General features: G+C 38.2%; 1 protein-coding gene across 3 annotated transcripts in view; it reads right to left on the bottom strand.

Moving 5' to 3' along the window:
• Positions 1 to 3,777: 3,777 nt before the first annotated feature.
• ADGRL4 (adhesion G protein-coupled receptor L4) overlaps positions 3,778 to 13,008 on the bottom strand; it is a 129,608-nt gene continuing 120,377 nt past the window's right edge. For all 3 annotated transcript variants that reach the window (XM_079314317.1, XM_079314318.1, XM_079314316.1), the window contains 3 exons: positions 7,578 to 7,669; positions 5,861 to 6,029; positions 3,778 to 5,422 (listed from right to left, as the gene is read on the bottom strand). In XM_079314317.1, the coding sequence (XP_079170443.1) occupies positions 5,360 to 5,422; positions 5,861 to 6,029; positions 7,578 to 7,669 (324 nt within the window). In that variant the 3' untranslated portion in view covers positions 3,778 to 5,359. The remainder of the gene's footprint in view (positions 5,423 to 5,860; positions 6,030 to 7,577; positions 7,670 to 13,008) is intronic.

Raw genomic sequence — 13,008 nt, 5'->3', positions numbered from 1 at the left:
GTATTTCTGCAGCTCTCTTACACAGCAAGGAGCATATTTTCAGCTTAAGAAGTGTGACCTGATGTTTCATCTTGAGCATAAATGAGCTCATGCTAACATGGCTAAGGTGGGCATTTGTAAGTGCAGGGAAAAACCCCACATATGTTAAGTGACAGGAACAAAATTAAAAATGGCTAAGGAGTGGTAATCAAAACAACTTGAAGTTCACTTAATAAAAAAAAAAAAAAAAAAAAAAAAAGGCTCATAAACATCATGGAATGAAAAACAGCTAAATTAATTCCACTACTGATAATGAGCAGGAAGCCCAGTGCTTGGGATCATGAGTTTATGCAAATCTGTTATTACTGCAAATTGGCATCCTAAGACCCTGATCATACAACACTTGCACATATGCTTAACTTTATGCACATGAGCAGCCTCATTAATGCCAACGACTTAGTCGTGCATAAAACTGAGCAAATGCATGAGTGTTTGTGAGATTGGGATTTAAACACAAGGGAGAGAAAACAAATTTACTGTATCATCAACAATTATTTCTGAAACCCAGCAGAAGCCAAGGTGATGCCAGAAGTCTGCATAGTGTAGAAATATTCAAAGAGAGAGAGGAATGGGATTTTGAAGATTTTTGTCTTTAACTCAATCCATTAGACCAAATGATGGTGGGCCAGACACAAGAGGAAAACATCCCTGCCCCGATTAAAATATAACCAATTTTAACAAAGTAAACAGGATTGTCTCTTAAAAACATAGTCTTCAAACTTAGTTACTATAAAGAAGAACAGTTTATAATCAACTTGGATTTGATGAAATTATTTAGCAGAGTTTCATGAAAGTCTTACACATTTAATTTAAATGGATACAGAGCTGACTGCAGCATTTATATAAATAGTTACAATAAATACCAAGGCTTACATTGATGGAAGGTGCCTATTGCACTGCAGTGAAAACTGATGGTCAATCTTGGAACTAGTTTTAATTAGAATAATCAGCAATGCTTTGGAAAACAGAGGTTTCCCCTGTGAATAAAAATACACTTTTTTCTTGGAAATCCAGAAGAGTAAACACAATAAAATTTGAGTACTTACCAACAAGGAAGAAAAAAAAACAAGGAACTGTAAAACAACATCTGTAGAAGTAAAGATTCTGCCAAATTTAAAGAGATAGTTCTGGAAAAGGAATTCTGGGAAAAATGCAACCCTACATTGGGAAAATGTAAAATAAGGCCTCTACAAAACATAATTGTTATCATAAATCGAATCAGTAATAATTTATGTTTCATGATAATTTCAGCGTGCCTTTTAAGCATTTTTTGTTCCACTTGGGAAAAAAAAAAAAAAAGAGTACATTCTTAAATGTCAGTTTTACTGTTCCTTTTTGGTGTGTATGGATTTTGTTTTCATACCTTCTGTTCTTCTGGCCCAGTAGAACTGCTGCTGTCAGTTTTGCTGTGTAGCAGTAAAGCTGATGGAATTATTGTATTCCATATTAGTCACATCTTGCAGCATATTCTGAAGCAGCAGCTGCAGGGCCCCCAGGTTCCATGTGTGGCCATGGACCTGACTCCTGGCAAAGCCTGGATGTGTCAAGGGCTCCTGGTTTTCCATGGTTTGTTGAGGAGGGTTGTCATGGAGATGCAGAGTCTGAAAACAGTGCTGTCCTCCTGTGAGTGCATCTCCATGGACAGGCTGCCCATGCGATGGCCACGAGGGCTGAGCTGGCAGGGAGCCAAGCTGCTTGTGAAAGTGCTACAGCACATTTGCACTGGGCAGTGTGGTTGTGTTTAAATGGACTATCAGTGCACCGGTGAGCAGCTGCTCTCAAGTCTGCATCCAGCTTAAAGGCTTAAATTATATAAAAGTTGCATGAGGAATGGCTCTGGTGAGGTGGCTTCTGCAATCTCACAGAACTGGATGTAGGGGAACCAAGGGAAAAGAGCAACACAGGCTGGAGGAGGTTGTTGGCCAGTGGCCCTCCTCCTTCCACCTTTATTCCCAGAGGAAAGAAAGTCTTAACCTTCTCCATGGGTTTTGACTTTTTAATCTCACCTATACAGGTTTCAGAGAAGGAGGAAGGGCTTCTCCTGGGACTAGCTGGCACATGGCAAGAGTTTGGTTATGAACTGGCCTTTAGGGAACTATTATGATAAAGATACATAAGTGATATTATTGATGAGACAACTGATGCTGGAGGTGTAGCAGCTGGAGGAATCAGCCCTGAAAATATTTGTTGTGCTTCATGTAATCATGTGCAGCGTTGCTTTGTGTGTGTGGTAAACAAGGTGCACAAGTCTCCAAAGCTCCTGGTGCTGGAGCATCCCCATGTTCTGTCTGAGCTGAAGGTCTGTGACAACTGGAGAAAAGTCTGAAATAAATTTGCACTGTACTTATTTTAAATAACTCCCTGCTTCATTCCAATAGGTAAAGAGCACAGAAGATGTGTTTATTAGCACAGCCCCAGCAGACAGAACTTCCCAATGGCTATGGTGGTAATATTGCAGTTTCTGTGAAATATCATACTAATTCTTCAAGGAAATATTAATTTCAGAATAGACAAGTCTTTACCTTATTTATTTTATTAAGAAACACACCTTGAAATGCAACACTGAACAAATTTCTGTTTGGTTTAATGGAAAAAATTTCTCCATCAAGCATCTATTTTCAGAATGAAACTGTGACATTTTACTTTTTATCTCTCTGGTCAATCACTGATTTTTTTTTTACTTTTTATTTTTCCTGTAGGCCCCACTGGACATGTCACATGCATCTAAAAAGTATGTAATCTTAAAAAGTGTTGAGCAAAGTTCTTAGTTTTCAAACCAGTCAGCTAGTTGCTCTGATAAATAGATTACATGAATTTACTTTTGGAAAAACAGTTTGCATAATAAAATTGTAACTAATGCCTGATTATTATTTTTCTGATTTGATACCGTAGACTAATAGAACAATCCAGAACAATCTCAGGGTCATCTCATCCACCTTCCTGCTCAGAGCAGGGTCAGGTTGAGATCAGGTTACTGTGAACTTTATGCAGTCTTAAAATCCTTCAAAGATTTCAATACAAGCATACAAACTCTCTGGGCAATCCTTTCCAAATCTTGACTGTCCTCATGGTGAAAAGGTTTTCCCTCATATCTTGTTGAAAATCTCATTTTTTCAGTTTATGTCCAATGTCAGTCCTCTCTCTGCTGGACTGGGGTTATGCAGCTAAGGGCTGTGACAAATAAACCCTTTAATTACTTGTCAGTACATCTGCAAGCTCTAGGAAGGACAATTGCAATATCCTTCAGGGTCTGAGGCAGGGAATCTAAAAAATATTTCTGCTCTTTATGTGCTGTATTAAAAGATGAAAACTCATTCTTGTATGCAAGGAAAACAGAGTTTCAATGAAGATCTGACCCAGAGACAGGAGAGCAGTTTTCCTATAAAAGATGTTCTTTCATAACAAAGACTATTCTAAGCTAAACATTTATGATATATTTTCTTTCCAAGGAACTTTTTTCAATCTCCCTGAGCATGCTGAAGTCATTATATAGTTACTAGAGATGCTTTGTCCAGATCAGCTTACTGTAGGTTACAGTTCTGCAGGAGATTAAAAATGATGGGCTGGTAGATATCCTTCTAAAAATACTCTTTTAAGTAATATGTATCTGCATTTCCCAACTTTAGAAGAACATGTACAACAGCAAAGGAAATGCAGCAAATAATTGAGGGCAAATGATATGTAACAATGAGAACTTTTACCACTGTGTTTATTTAAATGAATGGAAATGTCAAAATGTAAAAGCAAAGCACTCCAGTTTATTCACATATTTTACATTCAAAGGACCAGGAGATTTCTTTAGTATTTTTTTGAAAAATAGACTACTCTCTTTTCAAAAAACTTGACGCAGGCATGGAACATACTTAATGAAGCCTATCATTGCAGTGCATACAATGAAAACCTTGTGTATAAGGAAAAAAAAAAGATAAAAACCAAAATTGACCATTACTAGAAAAAGATTTCCTTTAATATAAATAAAATTCAGACTAGTGCTTTTTTTAACAGACAACACAACAGTGGGATTTATTAACAACTACATATTTACAGTTCCTCACTTGCAAAAATACTGAGATCCTGGACACTTCCTGAGAAGGCAATGTGGACAGGAAATTGCTCAGCACTTCACATAATTTGGGTGCCCAAAGGGTGAAATTAAAGCATACCTTTCAAATAAGTCAGAAGCCATGGTGGGATGGTTAATATATTGTGTTTTTGCTCTGATCTGCCAGACTCTCACCTCGGTACTCCCTTGGATTTTGGTAGCTCTAGAGATACTCCTAAGGTTAAGTGCAGGATTGTTTCAAACTCAGGAGCCTCAGAGGAAGACAACTGTTTGACTCAAAGGTGCTATGAGAAAACTGCTGTAATTGGAATTTTACACGGTGCAGAACTGCATTACCTTGAATTTAACTGTGTTCTTCTACATGGGTGATTTCTACACATTAATTTGATCCTACAAATCTGGATTCCAAGTGTGTCTATGAAGTGAAAAACCTGTGAAAGCATCTTCTTCCCACAGCCTCCAAAATCATAGTGCCAGTTAAGCAGATCTCAGTCTTTTTGGCAATTAAATAAAACAAGAACCAGATCTTTTTCAAAGTATTCACAAAATAATCTTTCAGTTATAAAATGACTGTCCCACCATTCTTGTATCAGATCTGACCTCAGCTCTTTAGATATAAACAGTTCTTTAGAAGTTATAAAAATAAAGGATTGATTAATATACAAATATATATTTCAGAGTGATAAGAGAATAATATTAAACAAATTCCTTTTTTAATCTACTTTAAATTAAAAGAAATGTTTTCAAAAGTCTAGGCTGAAGCAGATCTTTATCTATGGACTCTTTAATGGAACCCATTCCCTGCAGATGGTCACATACAACTTAGTATATGAAGTTCATTACTACAAAAGGATGGTGAACATGTTTCCACTAGCAAAGTACTTCATAAAATCTGCTGTGCCAGTTGATTTTTGGTATCTTGCTTTCAAGAACTGCAGATATTTTTAATATTAGAAACAAAACCTCAGTCATGAAGCCTTGAAGTTCTTTAGAAATTTGCTTCTTTATCTTGTCTTTATTAATATTTGTTTTGCAATGATTCAGATTGTTTTGTATACTGTTAGTATACAGAATAATGAAGATGTTCTGCATGAATGCACATTTATGTACAAAACCATTAATTCAGTTAAGAGATATGCCTGCTCACTGGGTCATTTCATACTTTCACAATACCATATTTTGCAGTAATATCCATAACAACACCATGTAGGTTGCTTCTTTCTTCTGCTGAGATGGTTTTGGGTGTTTTCCTTCCCTTTATCTTAAGCAGCCAAAACAGCAAGGAACATTTTTGAACAATCTATAATACTCTTCCTGAATCTGAAATAAAAATATTGAATTCAATTATGAAATAGATTTATTAATAGATTGCAATGTCTTTAAACTAATGTTGTACCGCTCCTGTCACTAGATATTTTGAGGTGGGGCTTATTTTTACTTTAGGACAGAACACTGAAGAAAGTACCATCCCAGGGTGGTGTGAGTGAATCTTGCTGCTAACTGAAAAGACTGGAAGTTTTATTCCACACATTGTATTTTTTCATCAGGTTAATGACACTATTACCAGTCTTGCAGTTAAAAAGCCTCATTTTCTCATGCTTCATACTTAATTTTTAAAACTGGAGAAAATATGTGAGAATGTAAAAACTGGACAGAGGTGCTGCCTGCACTGAAAGCAGAAGCTCAGCTGCAGGGCTGGGCACCTGGACAGTGTAGGGACATGAGACAGTGATTTCCCACAAGGAGTAGGGTACCTACCTTCCTAGACAATACACAGAGAAAGATGAAGATGAACATCCCCTGGAATGCATTGAAGATTGTAAAAAGATAGGCAGTAACCACAGACCCCTGGACCACGTGGAGGACCCCAAAAATCCAGGTAGCCCCAAGGAGGAACAGGAGAGCGAGGGCACCTCGAGCACAAGACCTAGACAGGAGGAAAACATCATGAACAACATGCAGACACATGCTATTCTCCTTTTCCTCCCCTTTGGCTGGTGAATGCTGCCTTGGAAATTTTGTCACAGCTGCAAAGGTCTGAGAAGTGCAGGTGCAGGGGCTGCTCTTCAGGGTGTGCTGTAGCACTGTAGCATGAATAAAGTCACATAATCACTTTGGAAGAGCAAAGGAGTAAAACTGGAGGGCCTTAAAAAACTGGCTTCTTTAATCTTCAGATATGTTTTCTCTGGTGTACTGCAGCACCATATGATTTGATTTAAATCTACTGTTAGTGTAATTCCCCAAGGAAAAACATATGTCTGTTATGAAGCATTCCCCCACTTTTCCTCCTCCCCCTTATCTTCCTCAAAAAAACAACCCAGAAAAATGTTCAGTATGCTCTTAGGTCAGTGCATGTGCATGACATCAAAGGATTCCCAGGCTGCCTCTCAGGTTCACTGCAGAGAACAGTGCCAGTTGTAAAACCAGACTCTTTTTAAAATTGTCTCTTAAAAAAAAAAAAAAAAAAAAATTGTTTTTAGAACGCAAGTACTCTCAAATAGTTCCTGGGTCAGCATATTGATGCATTAAAATTGCAGGAACTGATTGGCTATGAATTTTTTTTTCCAAGATGCTGGAGAGTTCTGTTCACAGACTTGAGTAAATTACAGCATGTTGTCTTGGAAATGAAGCCACTGATTACTTTCTTATTCATTCTCAGCTCAGTCATTGCAGGACTTCCTTAGAACAGCAGACATTTTTAGCACTGTTCCCCTGAAAATGAATAATTTTCGACTTCATTAGAAACAGGTCACCACATGAAGCTATGAAAGGTGAGGAATAAGAGAAAGTAATCAATCAAACAATTGCTAAATCCTAACTATAAATCTAGTGCAATGCATTGAAACTGCAGGAGTGTTCCTAAGCAACACAAACAGTACGTTGTTTTCAATGTTCCCTGTAGTACACTTCAGCTTTTCCTGCACAAACGGTTTTCAAGGTCCCTATAAATCAGTTTTAAAGAGAGTGAGTTGATGGAAAAATCATAGCAGCATGCAAAGTAAAGAATCTGCTCCATCCCCCCAGTGCCACAGAAGCATAATGTCCTACTGCAGACTTTTCCCAAGTAACAGGAATGGCTCCCATCTCTTATCACTTGTTACTTCAAGGCAAACATTTTGGTCCCATTTCAGGTACAGTTCTGAATTCTGTTTTGCCCTGCATAGAGACTGTGGAAAATAGTTAAGATAAAGGGACAATTACATCTTTAATTTCACCATCAGCCTTTACCCTCTGTTTGAGATGGGCCACTTGTTTGCTTTGTGCATCTTTCGTACACACCCTTTCATACAAGGTATTGCTCAGTGGGAATAATGATTGCAAAATTCATGTCAAAATTTATATAAGGGTAATAACAGGAAAAAGTACTTTTCTACAAATCTCAGGATATTAAACTATTACCTTTGACTACTCATTATCATCTGTGTCTGTATTTAAACCTGCAGAAGGTAGAATTTGTACTGAATGGCATACTTACCTTATATTTTCATAACAACTGACTTCTGGCTTTAACATTGCAGTGTGTCGAAACACTTTATAAATAATCACACCAAAAGCCAACAAATTAACCTGGACGGAATGAAGAAAAAAATTTTAGTTCAAACCAGGAAACTTTTGAATGCCAATAACTGTTAAAGATTTAATGGAACAAGTCAGATACAATTTCTGTGTATCTGAAATCTACAGAATCCCATGCCAGGAGGGGAAAAAAACCACCCTGTTCTGATTCACTTCTATTAAAAAAATATGAGCCCTGAAATAAACATTGATCAAGCAGGGATGTAGCCCTACCTTATCTCAACAGTATCACTACCAACAGTCTGCAAATGTTTATTGATTTTATTGGTAAATCTCTTCGATTTCCTGCTGAGATTATTTTTCCTAAGTAGAGAGAACGGAAAGGAAAGGAAAGGAAAGGAAAGGAAAGGAAAGGAAAGGAAAGGAAAGGAAAGGAAAGGAAAGGAAAGGAAAGGAAAGGAAAGGAAAGGAAAGGAAAGGAAAGGAAAGGAAAGGAAAGGAAAGGAAAGGAAAGGAAAGGAAAGGAAAGGAAAGGAAAGGAAAGGAAAGGAAAGGAAAGGAAAGGAATTTTAAAAAAGGAAAGAGAAATTGAGAAACTCCCAAAAACCTGTATGCCCTATGGGTTTTTTAACATTAGAATGCATTTAAAATGTTAGTAAATGAACTAATTTTAGCTGTGTGCCATTGGGGTACTATTTGTAAATCCTTGGTTGCAATCCCAATTCCCACAGGTCAGTTCCTGTGGGCTTCCAGCTGTAGAATGAATAGAATTAATGCCTTCTCCAAGTTGTTTCTGCAGAATGACTGTATGGTTTTGCCCCTGCTTCTTTTTCTTAAAAAAACCCAAAAACAAACCAAACCCAAAACTCAACCCAAATAAACTAACAAAAAAATAGTCTCTGAAATAAAAACAAAAAGCTGTTGGAGCACAGCACAACTTGAAAAGGAATAATTTTCCTTTGCTAACACTCATAAGGTAGGTTCTCAGAATATTTTTGTTGTGTCAAAGGGGGAGTATCTGATATTAAAGCAGGCTCTTCTTTAATTATCTGCATGCTCATAGTTTAATACAGCATAATATATTTACAATTTGATAAGACAGAAGATAGAGCTGATGAGCAGTTTAGGGAATTAATCCTTCATTGAATACCTTGTTCTAGTGCTGATAGTGAGAGCTATTCTGAAGCTCCTTATATTTAAAATTGCAATCTGTGATATCTCCTAAACCAGCAATTTTTCAAAGTTAATTATGAGCCAGTCAGCAGTTGTGGATAATTATATGCAGACTTACTTTTTATCTTATATTTGTTGGCGAATAACATATCAAATGCAATGCATACACTGTAATCTGCATAACTCCCCTAATGTACTTATTCATTTGAAAAGAGTAGGGGGAAATGTGATCAAAATACCATAAGCATGGAGAACACACTGCTACCTCTAGAAGCTGCCAGAAATAGGTTCTGTGAGAAGCTCTATGGGCCAGCCCCCCTTACAAAAACAGCGGCAGAACTGGCAAGGTTTTGCTGAGCAAGGATGGGGCGGGCAGCAGGCTCCATTTCTGCCTGTCCCTTGTGGGGCTCCTTTACACAAATACTATTTGCACTGTCCGTTTCACAGGATAATAGGATTTGGCCCTCTGCATTAAAGTAATACCCATTAACTGTGATCTTTTCATTCACCAACCCGTTCTGATGGGAATAATCTGTATGTATCAGGGGAACAGGAGAGGTTAACACCAGCTTCTTGGAGTCAGCTGCCAGAACACAATTATTGTACAATATGTCTCAGGTAGCCCCACAGGAGGTAGTGTTACAGGGTAATGAGGGTGAACTTAACTTCTGAAACACCCGGTCATTTCCAAGATTTATTAAAGTCTTAAGTTGGTCTTTGCCCCATTTTTAAACACTCCATTAATAAAAAATTTCCATAGGAAAGTGAAAGCGCAGAGACTGGCCTTACACAGTGCTCCAAACTAAGTTAGAAGCCTAAAACCTGCATTTTGTCCTTTGAGGGGGGATGAAATGGATAACAACAAAGTTGTAGTAACTATGCTGTGACACAGAAATGAAGCAAAACTCAAGGGAAAACAATAGCATGAACTCAAGGGTAAGTCCAGGAGAAAAAAACTAGCTAATATAAACAACATGTCAAGTTTGGCCTTTGGAGAAAACTGGTAATCCAAAAGATATCCCAAAAGGTATCCTAAACTTAATGCATCCTGCTCTAACCTGATACTCTGCATGTTCTTTGCTATGAACATTCCAATAGCCTCAACTATTTCTGGGAAATGTAAAGTAAAAAGTTAATATTGGAAGGCAGGACTGAGTACAAACACTAATAAGTTGGACTTATTAGGAATAAAGGGGAAATAGAACCGATATCCCCAAAGAGCTGTATGTGCTCCAACAAATGGAACGAGAAGTCAAATCACTTAAAATGCCTGGCCAAAGATACAAGCACTTAGAACATTTGAATTTGTATCCAAAACTGAGTTTCAAACCAGCAGAAATTTAGGTAGTAGGCTGTAAAAGTAATCTAAAATATAGGTGTACACAAGAAATCCTAGATCCCCAAATTTTCTGTCTGGGACAGAGGGTCTTCTGGATGAGAGACACTGAAACATCTAAAAAGTTTCAATTCCTCCTTAAAGCCAAATATTGTTTTATACTTACTTTGGTTGTAATCATATGTTTCCATTTCTGCAATTAAACCACAGCCTTAAGATCTTGTTGAATAATCCTTGGTTGATATTATAATTAAGACAGCCTTGAGGTGATGAGAAATGGCAAGCTCAGGCGTGCTGTGAGCGGAGAGGAGGAGCTGGAGCCGGGCAGGATGTGCAGGCAGCTGTGACACCGAGCTCAGGACAGCCCTGCACAGCCTGGGCAGGGCCAGCCTGGGGACAAGTGACCTGAATAACCAGCACAGTGCACCTGCAGCTTGGGGCACACCCCGAGCCTGAGGTGGAGTGGCATGGGCACAGTTTTATCTAGTGAATAATGATGTTGCAGTGTGACACGGGGAGTTGTGTGCCTTTGTTTGCAGTGCTATTACATGGCTGAGCAGGCAGAGGAACTGCTGTGTGTCCTGAGAGGGGCTTCTTGGCAAGTCTAATAGACTAGAGGGGAATTGCATTGATTCCAAGCCCTGAACTGAATAAATTTTTTGTATTTTATTTATTTAACAAACCACCCCAGACTGCTATTGGGCAAACAGCACACTCAGTCCTTATCATTTTACAAAGGAAACCTCTGACTTTCTCCCTACCAGGGCAATTCTCTGAAGTGCTGAACATCCTCAGCCCTGCCTCCTCTGCAATTCAGTGGGAATCATGTTTCACTCATCATTGCTCAGGTGCACTACAGGACTAATTTTAATAATTAATCTATTCCTTTTTTTTTTTTTTTTAAGTGGTTAATCAAAGTCAAGGACTGATACAGAAAAATCCTCCACTCACAGCATCTTCAGGGAATCAAGTCTCCCTAAAGATATTTGTAAAAGTATTTTTAGCCTCCTTAAATTCTAGAAATGTTGTGGTATATTTATGAACAAGTAAAAAATTAAAATACATTTGTGTGAAAAAGACACTGAACAAGAGCAATTATTAGGATGCCATGAAATCAGGATTCTCTAGATATGGGCAGCTACATTTATGTGGCTGCATAACTCTGGATAATCTCTAAGGAGACACAAACCTGCAGGAAATGGGTTGTGTTGTACACCTGAGATGGAATTTAAAGGAAGGATGGCAAGAGTTTGGTATTTTTCTGTCTGGGACATCACATATGAAAAGGCTCAAAAGTATTTAGGGTTTTGGAGTGATTTCTGGCCCCATTAAGCCAATATGCAGAACTCCAGTTAAATAAACACTCCCATTGCCACCAGCATTGTCAAGGCTTTATCACTGCACACCACAGAGAACGACAGTCCCAGGGCATTCACAGGCAGCAGTGGACACTGCTGCAGGTTTTGATCTGCAGTTTAGCACTTAGATGTGTCATGGATGCATTCTGTGGTAAAGAGCAGGACAGTGACATTTTCCTGCAGCTGTTTCGGGGATGATGCTACAGTTCCCACTTTCTGAACCATGATGCTGGTAGGTTAGGTCTGGCAGGCACACAAGGAAGAGTTCACAGTAATCTGGAGTGGTACAAGTCCTAGGATCAGGTGTGATCCACAGCACTGATCTTGTAGGGGAGAAAAAACAATTTAGAATTCAAAGAAATTTCCTGGTGCTCTTCTAATCATCTTGTCAACAATAAGGAGGCTTTGTCAAAGGAATTATCCTGGGGAGCTCAATCAATCATTAGTATTTTAGAATAGGATGGGAAAAGCAGTGTGTGGAGTTAACCTACCTCCACCTACATCTAGGATAGCTTTGAAAATCTGCTTGCAGACTAGCATCCCTCCCTCCCCCTGTCTCCCTACTCCCACGGCCACCTGAGGTGCTGCTGCAAGGAAGGAAAGCTGGGCATGGACACAACAAGATGATGCTTTCTGGCTGCTACTCCTCTCAGGTGTGGGACTGCCCAGCAGAGAGGACTGAGGAACAAAATCATTCATTGTCTAAGCAAATTACCAACTTCTCTGTTGATTGAAAGTATTATGGAAACTAAGTAATAATATAAAAATGAGTATGTAGGTCCTCAAATTCTAAATGTTCCAGGCTGTTGGAGTTCTGCTAATGACACATTGCCTAGCAACAGCTATATTTAAAATAGGTCCTTAATTCTGCTCTTAAATGCATGTATTTTACATACTGGAAGAGTAAAGTATTGTTCTGTCCTCAAGTAAATATGATGTTACTGCTTCACACTGCATTAAACTCTCTCTGAGTAGATACAGAATGATAATTATTGTTGAACACTGAATAGGATGAACCACACAAAATCTAATAAAACTTGCAAATAAAAATATTTGCACTCATGTTGAAGAGCTGTAATTTCTTTCATAATTAATTACAATTAAATTGTAAGACACTGAGTGAAGTGATCTATCATCATTTTGCCCCATCAAGGTAGCTGAAAGCTGTCAAATTTGACAACTAAGACATCTTTTTTCCTTCTTCTCCCCCTTCCTCTTTTAAAGCAAGACAAAGAGCACTTGAAAGCTCAGAGGGGAATGGTCTGTCTTTCATGGCAGTAGCTCAGTTAGCACCTGGACTTCTGGTGAAATTAAATGGATCAGGACAGGGCATTAAAAAAAATTTCATCCATTACTTTTTTTCTTGAAAAATGTCAGTTCATTAGCACTAAACGACATTTACTGTTTCAGACTGTATTTTCACCAGGAAACGTTTCCTGACTAGGATAGCTTTTCTGAATAAAACCAGAAAGGACACTCCTAAACAATGAAAATCCCTGTGGGCAGCACATTTATACAGGATG

This window comes from Erithacus rubecula (genome assembly GCF_903797595.1).
Source record: "Erithacus rubecula genome assembly, chromosome: 10".
Classification (NCBI taxonomy): Eukaryota; Metazoa; Chordata; class Aves; order Passeriformes; family Muscicapidae; genus Erithacus; species Erithacus rubecula.
Note: the sequence above shows the minus strand (reverse complement) of the source record. Positions and strands in the feature narration are given on the sequence as shown.